Consider the following 20,792-nt stretch of genomic DNA (forward strand, 5'->3'; position numbering starts at 1 on the left):
TAATTGAATTTAAAACACACAGATTATTACAAAAGTATAAAGAGAACAATGTAAATAAAATGATCTTGAAAAGCAATTATAATAAGGCATAAACAATGAATATGGGCAATGAGGGGAGTAAAAAAAAGTATATATGTAAGAGGAGAAAAGTCTAAAGATGGTATAATAAAGGTGGGGAAAAAGCCATGAATTGATATTTACACAGAATATAACTTCACTCACAGATGCTCACTCAGGACAAAATATTCTAAGTTGAAAAGCAACACCAACAAAAAGATTTAAAAAGAACGAGTTAATCATCTTTGTAAGGTATATCCAATATCTATAGTTTTCAAGAATCTCCTTATGCTATATATGTGTAATACTGTAAATACATTTAGAGTTGCATTTTGTCAACATCAAAATTGAAATATTTATTTTTTATATTTTACCATCTGTTAACTGAGGTTACCTAACTATACATCTGTTATAAAACTAGAAAATAAGATCTGTTAAGATTCAACTTTTTCTATTTCAACAACCCCCTGAGATTTGTATCTTCTAATTAATTACTGTACTACTGAAAATTATGGGGAGGGGGTATCCAGAGTGATAGAGAGCTATCGTCATTTTTATAGCAAGGCGAAAACCCTTGCTTTGCAGCAGACTTCTTACCTACTGCCTCACATGGGAACATCATAACACAGCATGCTACATTATAAATACCAAAGAGAACCAACAAGACTCTAAAAATTTTTGAGCCACAGTATGGATAATAAAGACTACGTTTTTATCATCAGGAAAAAGTCTTCCAAAATACAGAGATGATCTTATGACATTAAGGGCTAGAAGGAGGGTATAACAAGCTAATCCATAATTTATACCTTAGTTCAAGAAATACCTACTGGAAAGAAATGGAACTGGTCTCATTTCAACCCTTCAGAAGTTTCTGTACTCATTACATCGTTTTAGAGTGATTCCTCTCAAAAACCCTTATTTTCTTTCTCCAAGTAATTTTAATAAAAAGCAAAAATAAATATATAAGCTTTAATATATAGACAGCCACGTGCTTGCACGTATATAAATTATAGACATGTATACATGTATACACGCAAATATATCTATCAAGAAGGTCGGTCAGTACAGATTACCTTAAAAATCTAGTTTTTTCATAACTTCTACAGATTCTTATTTTCAAAATTAACATGAGAAACTTTGATATTCATTCTAATTAAGTTGTGATACTGGCTTTCAGAACTTCCCTGGGTATCTTGTAAATACACATTGGTGCAAATGCCATTTGCCACCAAAAGCAAACTTTATTTCCATCTTAGAAATCCTTCAATGAATAAAAATGCCCAAAAAAGACATATCGAGGGAACCATTTAAAAAGGATTTTTTATTTTCAGAATATTTTACCAAATAAAGCACTTTCTGTAGGACTATAGAAGTCTTTTAAATATTATATTGTTTACTGAAAATCTTGACTTTAGAACCAAATATTAATTCTGCAATTTTCTAAGGGCACAGAAAGTAAATACGATCTTTTAAATTATAAGTCCTAAATATCCTAGTGATTCCAGACTTTAAAAGAGTCAACTAAAAGAAGAAAGAAAAGAAATATAAATAAGGTATAGAAAAATTAAAGGCAAAAGATTTCACTAAAAGCCAACTAAGGGTAGAGTATTTCCAGGTCAGCATTTAACGGAGCCACATCTCCGAAGTCTAAATATATTTTTAGTGAAAAATTCCCAGATGAAAATATACATTTTATTTTCAATTTAAAGCTGCTTACAGCTTACGTTGTCTTTGCATTATTTGCTTACATTCACGTTATAAAACAGAATACCAGCCATCCAGCCACCCACCAAAATTAGAGGATACTGCAGCCATCTCTGATGATACAGATTTTCCTTCTCAGGCAGGCACACACACACACAATCATACAACACAGGAAGAAAACAGATTACTTACTTTGTAAAAAATCATTTTTAGTGTGCCGTAGAAACCCATATTTTCTGTATTTTTCCCCTTCAGTGATTCTGTGCCCCCGTGTGTCCGGCTGCTTGGCAGTCTCTGACAATATAAACCTTTTTCAGGTAGGTATGTCACAGATTCTAATGTGGACATGCTCAGGCACGTCAGAAAGGGAAGATCAGGGAGCAGAACCGGCAACAAAACTCCACAGTAAAGGCAAATGCAGCTCAGTATCAAACCGCTTCTCGGGACACACATACATACATGCAGCTTGACTGAGGAGAACTCGAGGGAATAATGAGAGAGAACCGAGAAGATTATTGGAGGAGACTATGCCCTGTCAAAGCCTTGACTGAACAGATTCCTCCCTCAGCAGCAGAGGGATCAGATTACATCTTCCCTTGAACACAGAATGGTGCAGTCCAGGATTCAGCAATGCAGACTGCACATCAATTATATGGTGATCCGCTCCAGGGAACCCGTAAGCACACAACGCACCGAGCAGAGGGAGGATGTGGGCAGCAAATGAGACCGCCCCCGCACGACAGCCCCCTTCCCCTTTCAAACTTTCAGGAGATTATTTTGTATTCTGTAAAACCTGCATTTCCGAAGAGTTTTAAATGGCAAGCATCCTTTCCACAAATAAGTGCTTTCAGAAACATTTTGAAAATGGAATATATTTTCCATACAGTCCTCCCAACAGAAGCTAAGCAGGCTATTTCCACTAACTGTTATCCTATTGCAGTCCTGGCACAGCCTGATCACATTTTTCAAGTAGCTTAGATGGTACAAAATGAGCCATCCCAAAGGGAGAAATTAAATATTCTTTGGGGGGATTTATGCTAAAGTAAACCAGTTTGGAGCAAACAACATTTGCAGAAATTATGTAATAAGTTACATTTTAAATGCATATTTCTTATACTAACATTTAATGAAAATATTCCCTATGTTTTTCCATTTCACTCATGTAAAACATATCATGAAAATTACCACACACTTCATCAATTCTTAGTAATCATGACAATATATTTTTAAGACTATCAGACTGGTATTAAGTATATAAAGTTTGGCCAAAAGACTCTTTCTCCAAAGACAGCAAAAACTGGGCTCATTGGAGAGTCTTACCCTCATTTGTGAATTTAATCTTGAGTAAACAGGAAGTATTGGACCTCCAAAATTATTCTGACAGTGTGTATTGCTTATCTTTAAAAAGGCATTTTACATAATAACAAAATACCAAAACTTGCCTGAAGGCAACCTTTTTCTCAGAATGACTACTTCACAAATCTAGATATTTTATCTTGCAACTTGCTACATGACTAGCTTCAGAAGCAATTATAAGATTCCTTGGACTAGAAAGGCCCATTATTAAGGGTCTAGTTAATTAACTCCTACCCTCCCCATTAACATTCTTTATTACAAGTAAACTGCGTGCCTATGGTGATTTAAGTACTTAAGTTTCTTGAGAAAAAAAGAAATACTATTTGGACTTACTCTCTGCTATAGTTAACAAATGACTTTCATTAGGTAAATGATTCGAAATGCTACATAAAGTAGTATCATAATTTAAAAAATAAATGTTTACCTTTATAACTAAGACATTAAGTCAGTATAATGTCTTTTACTTTAAAACATAAATGAAATAAGACGATCTAAAATTTTATGAAGATGTACATCTTGGATCTTCTGGAAATTACATTCTCTATATTATATTATCTTTTTAAAAAATCTGACTCTTAATTCTTACTCTCAGAAAGAGTATATATATGTACACAGCAAAAAGTTAGTTTTCTAAATAAACAATTAGCTTACTTCAAAGAAAAGTTCTTTTTAAAAAGAAATCTCTCTTAGCAAATAAAAAAAAATCCAACTGTTAGGATTGGACCCATAAACCCTTTGGTTAGAAGATTCAGAGAATTCAAGATTTAAAAAAAAAAACAACAAAAAACAAAAAACAAAGTAAAGAAAAATAATTTCCTCTTTATTATCCACCTCGATTCTGGGCTATCTGAAGAAACTTTTTATAAAATGAACACCTGAAATTTTCCCTAAAACTTGTCACTGGTAACTAGATTATTAGAGTACAAATGGACTACACATCAGTCATCTAACAGTACATACCTTGACTTCAGCTGCAATCATATCCTCTCTCTAAACAAAGTAAATTTTTCAAATTAAGTCTACTTAGTTGTGGACATAGACCAACTTTAATAAACCAAGGACACTGTCTCAAAACTTAGGATATTTAAAGAAGAAAATGACCTATAAGTGTATATTCAAAGAAATGATCTTATGGTTACATAGCTCCTTTATATGGTATGAAGTTATGAGAAAATCTGACCCTCACAAATGCATAACTTATACGTAGGTATATATATATATGCATGCTTCATTTTTTGAATAGGCAAAATATTTGCATGATTCAAAAATCAAAATAATAATAAAAATATATATATATTGAAAATACCTTCCACCACCCCACATCCCTATCTTCCATGGGTCCCATTTGATAATTATTTTTATTAGTTTTTGTCCTTTAAGTGAGAAAGTGTATGTTTATAAGTGCTCACGACTTTATTTTCCCAACATTTCAACAATTCTCCCTACTATCTTGTTTACAATGTTAATTTGAATTGTGAAGAAAGAAATTGGCAAGCAAAACTAGTCAACCAAATCTCTACCCAGATTTCAAGAAAATGAATACAAATAATTGTCAATATTCTGAAGTACTATTAATGAAAGTTGTGATCTATTAATTTCATCATGATCTACAGATGAACAAAGCAAATAAAACCATTCTCCATTCCTATTTATGAGCATCTTGGCTAAAATACAGATGTTCAAACTTTATTCAGAGATTTAGGTTTTTTAGTAGTATGACTGAAAAAGCCTTATGTGTGTTATTTATTTTTATCTTTGTGGTAGGCAGAAACATTTCAAAACTGAGATCAGTCCATAGTCTATGTTAAATAAGTTCAGGAAAAAAAAGTATTTTATGCTCTATGCTAGAATGTTAACTAGTAAGTCCACTGAAAAAAAAAAGGCTAGTCAACTATTACTGTTAGACAATACTTGTGTTTGTCAGCTAAATTTTTAGAATCACTACCTCAATGTCTTAAGTATATTTTCACTATGATAAAGTAAATCTTCATGTAATTTAAGCTAAGTAATAAATTTTCCATTCTATAAAAAAAGTATTTCTTGTGCTGATTATAAACCTATAAACCTTACTGGAAATCTATTAGCAAGGGAAGTGACTGCTAATTCAGACCCAATGTTCATCTCATCACTATCTCCTATTGAGCTAGATATATAAGAAGAATGGATGAGAGGAGCAACTTAACAAAGTCTATCAATCAATTGATCAATCAATCAGCACAAAGATATGAAGATGTACTGTCCCAGAGTCTAAGCCTCTGGGAAATAAGGCAAAAGAATGATTAACCTGTGAACTAGCACAAGAGAAGTGGCTCCTTCTGACACATTAGTTGGACTGACTAAGTTTTTAGAAGGGCAAGTTGTACTTATGGGCAGAAACCAAAACTAATCTACATGTAAATACTGAGAACAATACAAACAGTAGTCTTCACTGAATCATGTATCTTCAGAGAAGTATGTATCTTTATACATAGTGTCAACAGGGGAAGGAGTGATAAAGTAACTTTTCTCCACCTTGACTCTCAGAGTTCATTATTTCTATTTTAAATATATTCTTATATTATTACACTTATCATACCTCATTGTCATTATTTTTATACATCTTTCTCCACTACTATTTACTCCTTGAAGGTTTCCATCTTACTCTAAGACACAGTAGAAAAATGATACATAACAAATAATTAATGCTTTTGAGTAACTGGCCATATAAGCAAAAAGAGCAACCATGGCATCATTTTTCTAAAGCATAATTATGTTATACTTAGTTCTAAAAAGTCTATTGTATTAGAATTAATTGATATTATTATTGGTTCTTTTCATTATCTTGCTAACATTTTCTTTTAAGGAGGTTCCGTGCCCAGCATGGATCCCAACATAGAGCTTGAACTCACAACCCTGAGATCAAGACCTGAGCTGAGATCAAGAACCGAATGCTTAAGTGACTGAGCCACTTGGGCACCCCATCTAGATAACATTTAAAAATTTACTTCCATTTTATAATAGAAGAATATGTTTATATTCTTACGTCAGTGATTTTATTTATTATTATGACAACATTCATTACTCTGATATTATACTAGAAAAGCTACCTACACAATTAGCTGTCTTGCCCCAGCATAGAATTTAGATTAGAGACAGCTCAAATCTTCAACATCAAAGAAAGGAATGTCAAGCAAGCTGAGGCTGAAACAAACTTTGAACTCATGCTAACCCACTGTCATTAACTTTCTGGGATGTGAGTTCTTATTAAAAGGTTCACAACTGAAATTGGCTAGTTATAGCTTGTCCTATCACAGGTAATACAAATTAAAATAGTATATATGCCCAGAATCTACATTTTCCCTAATGCAAGTGGGTGGCAGTATTGATCAATAGCTACTTCCCACTCTATTCATTAATTAAGCATTTATTTACTATCTAGTATTTTTCAGGTACAGGATAGTATGTCATTAAGAAAACTTTTTCTTCCTCTATTGAAATTATGACACAGAACAAAAGTCATATGTGTATATGACTTTTAGAACTCACACTGAAAATAGTTGTTTTTTGAGAATATGTAAAATAAAACAAGGTGAGCCAGATTTAGTTTGAAATTACCATCCAAGTAAACAAATACTGAAATATTACTGATTAGAAAAATCACAAACACTATAATATATGTAACTTTAAAATAAAATTGTTTGGGGATGGAGGTAGTGCTTATAATAATAATATATAAAATCCTGACCTCAATAAATCAAAATACAAATCAAGCTATAGCTAAGACTGGTTTAAACAATTTTTAAGATAACTCTAATTGTAGGAGTGGAACTTTCATAAATTTTTCTTTTTTTTCAAGTTTAAAGTATTTATAACTCTATTTACAAAAATGCAGCCCATGAGGATTTGACACAAATAAATTGCAACATTAATTCAAGCAGTAAAAGTTTTTTTCATCCCTACTAATTGGGCCAAATTAGTTATCGGATAAATATAAGTGCATATGTACATATCTACCAGTATATAATAAATATACAAACATAAAGAGTTTGACAAAATAACACAAGCTGAGTTTTATTTATCCTAGCCACAGAACAATGAAGATGGGAATTGTGCTTGTTTGCTCTTCTGAAGTTCATATTGCTATAGAGCTATCAAACTTAATAGATATACCAAAACACTCTTTACAATACCTCTATACAGACAAGCAATACCTGTAACAATTTGACAAAGTTGGTAAGTCACTCTGGAGTTCATTCTGATTTATTCAGAAATCCACTAATCTTTACACTTCATGCTTCAAATCCAAAATAAACTATCAGTAAGCATCTTGAATTCATACGCAGAAGTTTCCTTTCAAAATTCTGTTATAAATTTTTTATAGCAATCCCTCCAATAAGGTAAGGAAAATATAAAAAATAATGTTGACCTCAAGAAAAATGAAGCAGCAACTATGACCCAGGAAAGAATTTAACATGGAAAAAGAATGAAATCAATTTTCCCTTAGTTTAAGGCCTGGACTCCTTCACTCTTCTACTTTATCTAGTTCTATATTTACTGCTGCTGGTTGTGATGTTCAAATATATTTACCTGATTTGAGAAAAATTTTCTATAGGTGCGGTATATCAATCTTATATTTTAGTACTAAAATAACCTTTCAAGGTTTGTTTAAAATTCTAGAATTAATTTCTTACATTGTTCATGACTTAAGTTTAGTCATGACCAAAAAGGCTAAAGGCTAAGAAGTAAAAAAGTGAATCAACAACAACAACAAAAAACATTAATAGCAGGAAGCCATATGTTTAGAACTAGAAGGGAACTTGGAAGTCATGTAATCTAATTCCCCTTCATTTGTGAAACGAACATGAGCTTTGGAATTGGAGAAACTTGAGTTTCAACACCAGCTTTGCCATTATTAGAGTGCAGCCTTGGTAGGGGTTATTTGACTTTATGTTCTGTTTTTTGTAATGGTAATTATCTTTTACTTTACCAACCTAAACCACAGAGTCATCACGAGGATCTAGTAGATGCCCAGGGTATAAAAGATGTCCTATAAAATAATAACTGTTACCAACAGGAGAGAAAGGTGATGTAGAGAATTAAATGTTAAAAAAAAAGAGAGAGAGAGAGAGAGAATTAAATGTTTTGCTCAGGGTTATACAGCTATATTAGAACCTTAATACCCTGGTCCCAAGTTTACTACTTTTAACTGATTTCTATTAGATAAGTGATAGCTCAAAATAAGCTATAAAAAAAATAGTCAGACATTACTAAAGAAAAAAAAAGTGTCCTATTTTGCAAATAGCAATTATACATGCAAACTCTAAATCGTGATTATTCAGTTTGCAGAATAATTATCTGGGTCCATATGACTATGCTTCTGCTACATGTGGGAAATTTGAGGCAAAGACATGGTAGTGATTGGGGAAAAAGTGAAAGAAAATGAAAGATTTCGGTTAAAAGAAAACCATTAAGAAATAATCACCTATTTCCCAATATTTGCAAAATGCTACTAAAGACAAATTAGAACATTACAATAATAGCCTTTCACCCCCACCCCCAAGATACTTAAAATCCAGCTGGCAAGAAACTAGTAGAGTATCTATAGTGCCAAATTGGGTAGGATAGGGGGTCAGAAAATGAAGAAATCATTCAAATAGTCTGAGAAGATGTCATATAAAACAGTCTTGTTTCTAAGCTTAAAAGACAGAATTTTGGTAGATGTTGAGTAAAAAGGAAATTACTGTCTGTGGACCAAAGATATTCGTGGAACTACCACGGCCCTCAGCTTGAAGAATTAACAACATCTGTAAGACTTCTAGTAGTCATTGGTCTTATAAGGTTCGTTAGGGTGTAACCTATTTAGTAATATATCTCCTAATGCAAACATTTAATAATACTGTTAAAATATTCTTTAACTTACTAGTGATGGTTTCTTCAAAAGTACTTTCTGCCATGACTCATTCTCCCATTTTAGGGATAATATGTGTCTTTCTGTACAAGGAGAACTTTATTGTGTGGGTGTAAGGACTGTTGACTTTTTATTTAGTTATAAACACTGACTAATAAAGGGGTCCTTCTGTTTCAGCAGGCACTTACACCAGATCATACAGACAAGCAGCTTGTTCTCTTGAATACAGTGGGGAATGATGCACAAAGAAGAGATCTGATAAATATTCATTCACACCTTATAATCTCCCAAAAACTTGATGAAAAGACAATAAAAAACATAACTCAGGGCAGTAGGCTATATGATTCATTGACTTTCATCAATATGTGGGAAAAGGGCCTCTGGTATTCAAAAACGAATGACTTGCTTGGAAAATTAAGGTTTGTCTTGTTCTACTCCCACCTCTTTCTCCTGATTCCCTCCCCTTCCAACCCCCAGACTCAAGCCTCCTTTTAAGGAAAATTCTTCATTGTAGAAAATGTTAAAGTCAGAGAAACTGTTCATCATGTCCAGAACTAGGGGAAGGGCTACTGTAAAGTAGAAGGTACCTATGATTCAAACACATGATATAAAGAATGGTCCTTTGTAGAATATACATGCAAATATTTAAGTGTCTGTGTGCATGCATAGAGAAAAGCCTATGTAAATACATAAAAATGTTCACAATGGTCATCTAAGTGGCTTAATAAGAGCTTTTCCCTCTTTCATCTTACTTGTCAATAAACAAATTCACTTGCATAACCTTTTGAGCACTTACTATGTGCTAATATCTGTTCTAGGCTCTACGTATAAGGTAGCAAGCAATGCAGATGAGCTTTCTAATTTCATATAGTTTACATTTGGGGGGAGAGGGAAGACCCATAATAAGTAAACTAACACATGAATAAGACAATTTCATATAATGCTTAGTTCTAAGAGAGAAATAAAACAAGGTGCTATGAAAGAAGTAGGTACTAAGGGTAGTAGAGAAGTGTGGCTAATTTTGAATGGCATATTCCAGGAAACAACTTTTAAGTCAAACTGAGAGAGTAGAGCCTAGGATCAGCAAGAATAAGACCAGTCTGGCTAGGATGAAGTGACTGGTACAAGACGATGTCAGACAGGTAACCAAGGGCCAGATTATGTAGGATCTTGTAAGTCATGGTCAAGAGTTCAGATTTAATTCAAAGTGCAACATGAAGTCATTAGAGGATGTCTAGAATGAGAGTAAACATGACACAACTTTTGTATATAGATTTGCCTATAATCTTTATATTTACAAAAATGTATATAAAATTAAAGATTGCTCACAACAAAGTAATTCTCACTTGCTGAAATTAGAGATACAGAGAAAAGAATATATAACTGTATTTGAACTCTTTTCAACTCTTTCATGCAGCAATTACTCTTCCATTTCCATCATACTTACTCTCAAACTCAGCACCTATTCAAAAAGATTCCTAAACTTAGGAAAGAGAATTGGAATAGCAGGTAATAATTAATCTGTACCATGTGCCAAGCACTATTCTAAATCTTTATATCTAGTAACTCAATTCTATAGAATGGAGGAGTATCTATTGTGTCATATCTCTATTTCCTTGCTCTTCCACTTTCTATGTTCCAATTTTATCTTTACATTTGATAATTTATTCTTTTTGAGAAAAAGATGTTGGTCTCAGATCTCTGTAGATGGACAAGACCTCTGTCAGCCTTATTTTAGCAAATGGTAAAAAGATATGGTTACCTTTAGTTATTCGAGACAAAGGGATTTTACCCAAGGTACACTTTTTACATCTCTGTGATCATAAAAAATTCTGGAACATAATCATAGAATCTCAAAGTTGGAAAAAAGCCTTCAACTAAAGCTTAGTATAGCCTTACACACAATCCTACTCAGGTATACCCTCATTAGCATGTAGTCATCTAAGATCTGCTTAATCTAAAATATGTATTATTCTCAACTCTGTAATCTTCTACTGGTTCGTTTCCCAATTCTGATAATTATGTCCAATTATAAAATTTGACTAGCAGATAAAGTCCAGATTCTCACTTATTGTAGTTTTTAAAATATAACATCTCTTCTCATCTCAGTCATCTTATGAATTTTCCAGAAGAATTCAAAATGAGAAGAGATAACTTTAACTGATCTTTTAAAACTCTAGTTATGAATAAACAAACAAACAAATAAATAAATAAATAATAAAACAAACTCTAGTTATGAATCAAAGCCAGTGGACTTGAACTTATTTCACTTATTCAAAAACACTTAAAATTAATAAGTGTTGGGTGCTAGGGCAGTAAGAAATATATATCACCCCAGGTTCTTACTCTAGAAAGTGTGCATCATGGTGATCTTTAATAAATTTTTTTTACTTAAAGTAGCTTGCCTACTCTTTAAGTATTTGTGTTTGATGTAGCTGTCAAGTAGGAAAGAACCTAGTAATCATGCCCCCACTACATTTAAAAAGGAGGATTCTAAAGATGCATTTTCGAAACATCAATTTACATTTTAAAGCAATTACTGTATATATAATTTAACAAACCACATTCTTTGCTTTGAAAGAATCAAGAATTATCTGACTAGCATAATGCCTACATGATCCCCTGGCTTTTCAGGAAATTCCAACAGACTATGAAGATTCAGTAAATAAAAGTAGAGTACAAAAAAAAATGCTATAAATAGATGGGTCATGAGTAGGGTTTGACATAATTTTGCCTGTCGTGGAAGTATTTTCAAAATAATTATTAATCTGAAAAGGTAACAAACTATAGTAGTTTTTTTATTTGCAGTGAACTATAAGAACAATGGTCAGAAGCACTTTGGCATCTTGGCAAAACTACTATAATAGAAATATTTTATTCATTTTCTTTATTAAAAAGCTCCTTCATATCTAAGAACATATTTGTCTATAAATACTCAAAGCCTCTAAATGTTTAAAAACTAACTTTGAAAGTATGCCACACTTGATACATGATTCTAAAGAGTTCTTTCTGCAGGACGGATATCATGAGTTTCCTTCCAGCTGTGTGAACTCATGGTATGTAATGATGGCACAATGACTAATAAACAAATGTGCATTACAATTTAAGATCTGCTCTGTGCACACAGCTGGTCTGTTGAAAACTGTTACATGGTGATTTGAGAACACTCTTGGAAAACTGAATCTTAAATTCTTTTTGAGTCAATACATGTTCAAACTTTTACAACATGAAAAAAAAATCCTATGAGGAACAACTTAAATCTAATACACATAAAGTCAAAGCTAGCAAAAAGATGTTGAACTATGGAATATTCTTAAAGTTGTAATATTTTGTTAGCCCTTGGGATAAAGACACATACACACACACAAACCCTTCTTCATTTTCAGCCCTTCCTTTAAAGTTATTCTATCAAGAGATAAAACAGCATATTAAGAACATATTTTTCAAGAGATGTTAAATGGAGACGTTAATCATCATGATCACAATGTAGGGAGTATATTAACATTAACTGGTATTTTAAAGATATCTTTATTCAACTAGCTTTTATTAGACAATTGCAAAAAACGGATTCTGTTAGACCAAGATGTAAGTTACTCTCCAATTCATTTCTTTCAAAGACTTTAACTTTGTGAAACGTACTATATTTGTTTTTCTATATAGGTAGCATAGAAAAAGGAAATTACTGTGAGAAAAACTTCTGGTGAGACTCTAACCCCAAATTCCACTGTAATATTATTAGTCTCACCCAAATGAATCCTGCTTCATATAAGGGTTCCCTGTTTTCTAAACGATGAAACAAGATGGGAAGAAAAAACTAAACAGTGACTCAAACATTTTATTTTGATAGATCTACATCTGCTACATTCAAGAAATATTTAGCCAGGGTTCTTGAAAGCCAGACACAAAGCAAAAAGTAGGCAAAATTGAGCAAGATATAATCTCTATCCTGGAAGAACTCCCAATTCAGGGGGGAAGGACAGTCAATAAAAAATTACAGATCAATATAATTGATAAATGGAATTGCTCAATTCATATGACAATGCATAGAGCTAGAAAGAGGAAGAGATACTTTCAAGAAACACAAGGCAATATTTTAAGCCTAAAGAAAGAAAAGGGAAAATAAACACTATACTTAATCTGATTTGAGTGTTCGTTTACTGCCCACCATCAAAAATACCGTGAACTAATTCAAGCTTGAATAATCAACTGTGGGCAGCCCCGGTGGCTTAGCAGTTTAGTGCTGCCTTCAGCCCAGGGTATGATCCTGGAGACCCAGGATCGAGTCCCATGTCAGGCTCCCTACACGAAGCCTGCTTCCCCCCTTACCCCCCCCCTTCTCTCTCTCTCTCTGTCCCTAATTAAAAAAAAAAATCTTTAAAAAGAATAAGCAACTTTTTTTTTTTAAAGAAGTTCTCTTAAGAAAATTAAGTATACAGAGAACTTACAAGCACTCTTCAAGGTACTTATATAAATTCACTGAAGCTGTCTAATGACCCTATGAAGTACATGCTATTATTCCATTTTACAGATGAGGCGCAGAGAGTTTTGATAACCTCCCCAAGGGCATATAACTACTAAATAGGATGGCTAGGATTTGAACACAGACAAATCTTGGTCTCCAGTTTATAGAAAATGAAAATAAGGTTTCTACATACACAGCAAGTAGTATTGGTAGTTAAGAAATCTCTAGGATGTTTCCTGAGCTATTTCAGTATGCAAATGTGCGATGTGTAGATGAAATCTGTGTTAAGTCACAGAAGACACGAGAAAGAAGAGACAAAGTAGGTAGCTAATTGTATACTCTGATACACTTTACTTCTGGGAATTTACCAAGAGCAGCCTGACAAAGAATTAATTCACTACTGCAATGCCTCCTTGGTGAAGCCTTGTTCCTGTTATCTTTGACATTATATTGAGAGTAAAGCAGGCATCAGTAGGCATAGTGAAAGAAAATCTGATGAAAGGTGCTTACAATAATATATGGGTTTTGCTTCCTTTTCTAACTCCCCCCGCCCCGAACTATATCCTATCCTCTCCTTCATGCCGTATACTTTATATCTCTAAAACATGAAATAATGAAAAAAAAAAAAAAGCTTAGAACAGAACACACCAAGTAACTCACTGGAAAGACCTTGTGAAAAGGTACTAGGTCTTTCTCCCTTACCCAAATGATCTGAAAACTACAGAAAACTGGCAAAAGTTATGTATCCCAACACTAAAGAAACTGTTTTAAATGCTGTTATTACGACCTCAAAACACTTAATGGGGAATTATGACTTCTACTTGACTTTAAATTTTTTAGTTTAATAAGACAGCCTAAAATATTTATTAACTAAGTAATAGTTGGGGGGGGGGTTCAGAGTATGTATACAACATATACTTCAATATGTGGTTATCACTTTGGTCCTGTTTCTTAATTTCATCACATAGATCTTTTTGGTTTGTTTGTTTGTTTGTTTGTTTTTTTTAAGATTTTATTTATTTATTCATGAGAGGCACAGAGAAAGCGAGAGGCAGAGACACAGGCAGAGGGAGAAGCAGGCTCCATGCAGGGAGCCCGACGTGGGACTCGATCCTGTGTCTCCAGGATTAGGCCCCAGGCTGAAGGCGGCGCTAAACCACTGAGCCACCCAGGCTGCCCCACACAGATCTTTTTGTAAGGGCCAATCTATCTTTTAAAAAATGTCAATTTCAGCCATGTGTGGTTATCACTCCCTAGGAGTAAATATTAGTGTTGATACATACCTCCATGATTCTATCCTACATTGTTTCAACTAATTATTTCTATTCTATCTGGGATACATAATTACAACCAATGTAGATTTAAATGGTTATTTAGGAGCTTTCACAATATGGTAGGAGAGGAAGACAAATGAAACAAAACAAGGCAAAAGCAAGACTGTGGTAAACACTGCAGTGTTAGGACAATGCATCCATCATGTTAAGTTTTGGGGCTAGTCCGGGGGTTCGGAGAAGACTCCTCTGAAGGAATGACTAAAGTGTGTTGTGGTGGGGGAAGGGCATCCCTATGGCTGCAGTGCCCAGAATACCAGTTCTACAGATAGTGCAAAATGAGGCTAGAGAAGTACACAAGACCTAGGTTATGCAAGATCTCATACAGGATTTTGGTCTTTGCTGTAGGAGTAATGAAAAGCTAATGCTGGACATGGTCACAGGAAGGGAATAATCAGATATGTCTCTTGAAAAATCATTCTAAATGTAATGTTAAAACCAGAATGGAAGTGAGAGTGGATGTGGAGAGACTGTCAGGAAGTTACTTCACCAGGCCAGGCAAGAGATAATAGTCGCTTAGACTAGCTAGGTGCAACAAAGACAGATGGAAGTGAACATTTAAGAGATGTTTAGGATACAAAACTGATAGGATTTGGTGACAGATTGATTAGTCATAAAGAGTAAAGGAGGAGGAATTATCAAGGATGACACCTAGGTTTCTTATGCAACTGGATGGGACATGAGAGAGGATACTGGACAAGAGTCGGTGTTTGCTTGTTTTTCTTTCCTGGGGGAGGGAGGGTGACAAACTACATGTTTGATCCTATTTGGTTTGAGATATCCAGGTGAGGATATGCTCCAACTAGCTCCAGAGCTCAGAACAAAGGTCTAGATTGGAGACGAAAATATGGGAACCATCCATGTATAGGTCATTTCAAATTCCCTTCTCAGGGCCACCTTCTCCCCATTCTAAAGCTGTTAATCACAGTGCTTGAACCAATGCCTTGTCACAGTGTAGACACATTAATTATTTGTCCATCTTTCCCCCATTTAACTGCAAATTCCATGAAAGCAGTGACCACTTCTATTTTGATTCTTTTACCTCATCTCCTCACATAGTCCTTATGCTTATCAGGGTATCAATAAATAATATTTACATGAGATAATGAACAACATAGCACTCACTTTAATCAATAATGACAGAATTACAGAAATAACTGGAAATTATTAATTTTCAGCATAATTTGAAAAACTCATAATTTTCAGTATAAGGAAAGGTAATATAGGTGAACAACACATTTTATATATTTATTATTTATTTAGTACTGTGTTATAAATAGTATTATTTATAGTATCTTATATATTTATATACATATATTTCCCCTTCAGGGAAGAGTATTAAAATTTTCTGGATATTTATCAGTTACACAATTAAAGCATAAACTAAACTGGAAGAAAATACATAGTTTGATATGCAACAAAATGCAATTATCTTTGCTATTAAAAGCCAACCTGGCTTAGGATTTCCTGTACCTTTAAAAATGCCCAACAGAATATAAACTTTTACTATTAAAAGGGATATACACACTTTTAACAACACTTAATGTACATCATTTCCCACAGATCTCAAAGTATTTTATTTATTCATTGGTATTAACACAACAGATAGCATTTTTGTATCTCCATTTTACTGACAAAGAAATCTTAAGCATGAAAGTTTTTCAGAGTTAACCAAAAGCATTAAAATATCACCTAAAAAAAAAACTTTGGCAATATATATTTTAATCTCTATGAACAAAATAACAGGCTAAGTGCCATTTCCATTAAAATTAAACTGAATACTGCATATTTTACATATAATTGGCTATCTTTATTTTGCTTTTTATCATGATCTCCCACTGAGACAGGATCTACCAAGAAACACTACAATTAATGAAAAAGATCAAAAGGAATAAGATCCTACTGAAATACTTTTTTTTTTTAAAGCTACTGTTATTTCATTACTATTTCGTTTGGTTTTGTGAATATGAAAAGTTTACTGTAAGTAATAATTTTAACAAAAGATTCATTTTGGGATATAACATTCACTTCTAACTTTGAATGGAGATAGAACATAATTCATCTTAAACTTCAATGTAGTCAACAATATAAATAGGCATTTCTAAATCCTCTTTGGTTTTCATCTTCTAAGAAATATTTTAACATTTATATATTAAAGCTGAAGAATGTTATTACATTGCTCAAAGTATATATACTTCTGTATATAACCATAGTCTGGGAATTTTAAGTAATTATATTGAAAAGTACAAAATACAGTGCAAGACAATGACAGACAGTAGTGAACAGTATCAATGATTTTTAAATTACACTGAAGAGAAAATATTCTAAAATGAAAAAAGAAAAAACTGATAAAAATATTCTGGAAGAGGTTGTGGTTGGCCATTTATTACTTTTTTGTATTAGAGTTAATTAATATTCTAATAAGGTCTACAAAAAGCTGAACAACCTCTCAAGCTCTGAATTCATGGCACTGACCTTAGGACTTTTTCAGAATGATTTTTAATGCACTCTGTTATTAGTAAAACCTGTTCAAACACATGCCCCATCTGCCAGCACCCCATCTGCAAGAGAGCTTCTTATTCTTGTAGACAGTACAACTTCTGCTTGCTTCCTTCTCTTCTCTACATACCAGCTGTATGGTAATGAGTATGAGCAGCTGAAAATACTGCATGATAACAAAGCTAATATGAAAACGGCAGAACACTACTTCCCCTCAATGCAGCAGTTGCAGCATGAACACAGCAGATAAGCTACTATACAGAGGTGGGGTGGGTGAGAATTTCATTAATGTGTATGGGGGGGGTACTATATGGGATTTCCACATAATTAAAAAATAAAGAGAACTAGCACACCAAAGAAAGATCTCAATTCTAAGCATTTTTGTTAAGACTTGTGAATCAATTCTTTAACGGTCTCAATTCTTATATAGTAATGATATTCCAGGGGCCATTTTGACAAGCTAGTTTTCAAAGATGTTAACAAGTATGTTCCACTTCCTAATTAACTTATTTTGGGGCCTCTAGGGAAAGAAGTGGAGTCAGAGCTTAAAATCATAATGAAAACTATTTGCTAGACATTTTAGCAGCTTACATGTAAATCGATAAACTGTTTTTAATTCATATACAGCCTTTTGTTTTAATTTAATGGTATTTGAAGCCAACATATTTATTCTAAACATCTGAGAAACTCCAAACAAAATACTAAGATAGACATGTTACCTTAATTTAGTAAGACATAATGGGGTTAATTTTTAAACATATGATAGTCACACTGAATGAATCTACATAACGAAAGTAGAACCAAATCACATTAATTTTTTACGTGCAGTAGCTTTCCATTTAGAGATTAACAGTCACTCAGGAAACTGTTTAAGAAAAATGACTATTCAAAATTGGTGCTATGCATTTTCTTTCACAATTTGAAGAAACTAAATGTGAAAAAAATATTCAAAACACTAACTTTAAAAGAAATAAGTACTATCATGTCAGGAGAATTAATTATAATTTTTACCAACATATCTAAAAAACTATTTTGTGGACCTCATAACAGTTATTAAAGTTTTTATTATATAATCATACTTTGTATAAGTTATTTCATTTTATTCTTACAACAACCCTATGAAGTAGGTACTTATATTATCTTCATTTAACTGATGAGGCTTATTAAGTGGTGAAGCTAAGAATATAATACCAAATTTAAATGACTATCATCTATGCTGTTAAGCACTCCACTATTCTGATATAAACTCCATAAGGGTGAGGACTGGAGTCTGTTTTCATTCACTGTGGTGGTAACTCCAAATGCCTAAAGCAGTTCTTGACTCACAGAAGTTACTGAATGAATAAATGGAAAAGAAAACTACTCAGTTGTTTTTAAGCGTAAATCAATTTAAATGGAAAAAAACCTATCAACTATCAACTTTGTAATAACCCTAATCATTTTGATACTGAAAAAAATACCTGAATCTTAAAAAAAGACTATTTAGTAATCTAAGTTTTGTTCAGTTGTCAGATTGAAAAATTACGACTTTACTTAAAAAATTCTCATAGTTAAACCTCTGTGTTTGAAAAGATTGATACAGAATGACTAAGAGTAAAATTGCACTAATATTAGTGGTCACTTTGGCAGCACATATACTAAAACTGGAACGATACAGAGAAGACTAGCATAGCCACTGCATAAGGATGACATGCAAATTCATGAAGCATTCTCTATGTTTTTTTAAAAAGGAGGAAAACTGCACTGATTTTAATTATTTTGCTATTTTTGCAAAGCCACTTACCTATCATTTTTATTGTCTAATGATAAAAGTGCACTTTTTTCTTGTTAAGTAGCTTAACATATTTCTTGACTTCAAATATAGATTAAGGCCATGAGCCTACATCATATAAAAGCTTTTGGATAATATACATAAGAACCTGAATTGAAAGAATAGTTTCAACTTAATGAAATAGTCCCATTCATCCTTTAAAAAGTAAGGCATATAGCTGCCTTTTTGCAAAGAAGAACGAACTTTTAACACTACTTACAGATTCAAAATCCCACAAATTCAGACAAGGTTTACAAAAACAGTACTATACTGCCCCTACATGTTCAAACTAGTAGTAACAATGACATTTGAAAATCTAAGGTGATAATGCAGAGATTTCTGTAGATTATTAGAAAAGCTGTTTAAGCTTAAATTGCTCCCAAGTGAACTCTATGAAATCACTCACACACAAAAATGTAATTAAATATAGGAATAACCCACAAGTTTCAATTTTCATTTTCACCACTAGCAAGGAGAAAAAATTTAAGAAAATTGCATCCAACATTACATTTTTTCTCTCAAAATAGATTTCTCTATTATTTTATGAAATATCATATAATAATGATAAATAACTAGCCATGTGATTTTGGAATCAGTATTAATGTATTAATGTTTGAGAAATACTCCTAATTGCTTTTCCTCTAGACCCAAATAAATGTCAATAAAATTTATAAATATAAACATAAACATTTAGGGATTTACCAAAGTCACAAGAGAAAACTTTATTAATCTTAGATTTACTTTTGAAAAAAAATCTATTTTACTTCTCACAACTTAGGAACAAAACATTGTACATGCAAATAAATACATGCACTGCATCAATAGGTACTTATAAATGGAAATAATTGAACTGTAACTCCTAACATTTAGAATGTCATTGGCTTTACCGCAAATGGTAGTTCTTTCTGCTATTACATCTATGGTGAAATTTCTAATAAATTAAAAAAACCTTAAATTCTATCTATCATTATTTACACCTACCATAAACATATTTACTATTAACTATATCAACCATTATTTAACTGGTTTATACATGAGACACACATTAATTTATGCAACTTTCCACAAGTCAGAGTCAAGAGCTCTAATTCTGACCCAGGAACAGCCCAGAAAGAAATCACTAGATGTGCCCATTAGGATATAAAGTTTCCTTTCAATAACATAAAAAGAATAAAAAGAATCATACTTGATCTTTCAGAACCTCAAAATACTATTCTGTACTAAATACTATCTAATAGTATTTGAAAACCAATAGATTATACATATAAAGTCACCAACATAGTCCTGTCAAGTCAAAGTGTGTCTGTACATGCATGCACATGTATGTAGGCAGCCTTACATACATATGGAGAAGCTGTAAGACAAACTACCACCAGATGACTTAGTAAAGTGTACCAGTAAATAAGAGAGTCGGGTGAGACACCCCATACTGAACAGATCAAATATGCCGTCCGCTTCTAGGTAGAATTCTCAGGGTCACTAAAGTGTTAAATTATAAAAAAAAAAAAAAAAAAAGTAGGACTGTTTCTGCTTTGTTCACTAGTGTATCTGAAGTGCCCAGAACTGTGCCTGGCAATTAATGGATGCTTATTTGTTGAATAAGTTAATTAATCCATGTTCCTCTGATTTTGATGTGTGATTGTAAAATGGGGACAATGAGTAAGTCTCCCAGAGACAGCCAAGTGT

At 32.8% G+C, this 20,792-nt stretch overlaps 1 protein-coding gene and 1 non-coding gene across 5 annotated transcripts in view; one reads left to right on the forward strand and one right to left on the reverse strand.

Annotated features, from left to right (window-relative positions):
* FBXW7 (F-box and WD repeat domain containing 7) overlaps positions 1 to 20,792 on the reverse strand; it is a 232,728-nt gene that overhangs the window by 30,728 nt on the left and 181,208 nt on the right. The window contains exon 1 of one of the 4 annotated variants that reach the window (XM_077846369.1): positions 1,954 to 2,379. The exons of the other annotated variants lie outside the window; for them this stretch is intronic. Within the exon in view, the coding sequence (XP_077702495.1) occupies positions 1,954 to 2,214 (261 nt within the window). The 5' untranslated portion in view covers positions 2,215 to 2,379. Of the gene's footprint in view, positions 1 to 1,953; positions 2,380 to 20,792 lie in introns of those variants that run through there. 4 annotated transcript variants of the gene reach the window in all.
* LOC144282774 (U6 spliceosomal RNA) lies at positions 18,910 to 19,016 on the forward strand. Its single transcript, XR_013351217.1, has one exon. It is a non-coding gene; the product is annotated as a U6 spliceosomal RNA (small nuclear RNA).

This window comes from Canis aureus, chromosome 13 (assembly GCF_053574225.1).
Source record: "Canis aureus isolate CA01 chromosome 13, VMU_Caureus_v.1.0, whole genome shotgun sequence".
Lineage (NCBI taxonomy): Eukaryota > Metazoa > Chordata > Mammalia > Carnivora > Canidae > Canis > Canis aureus.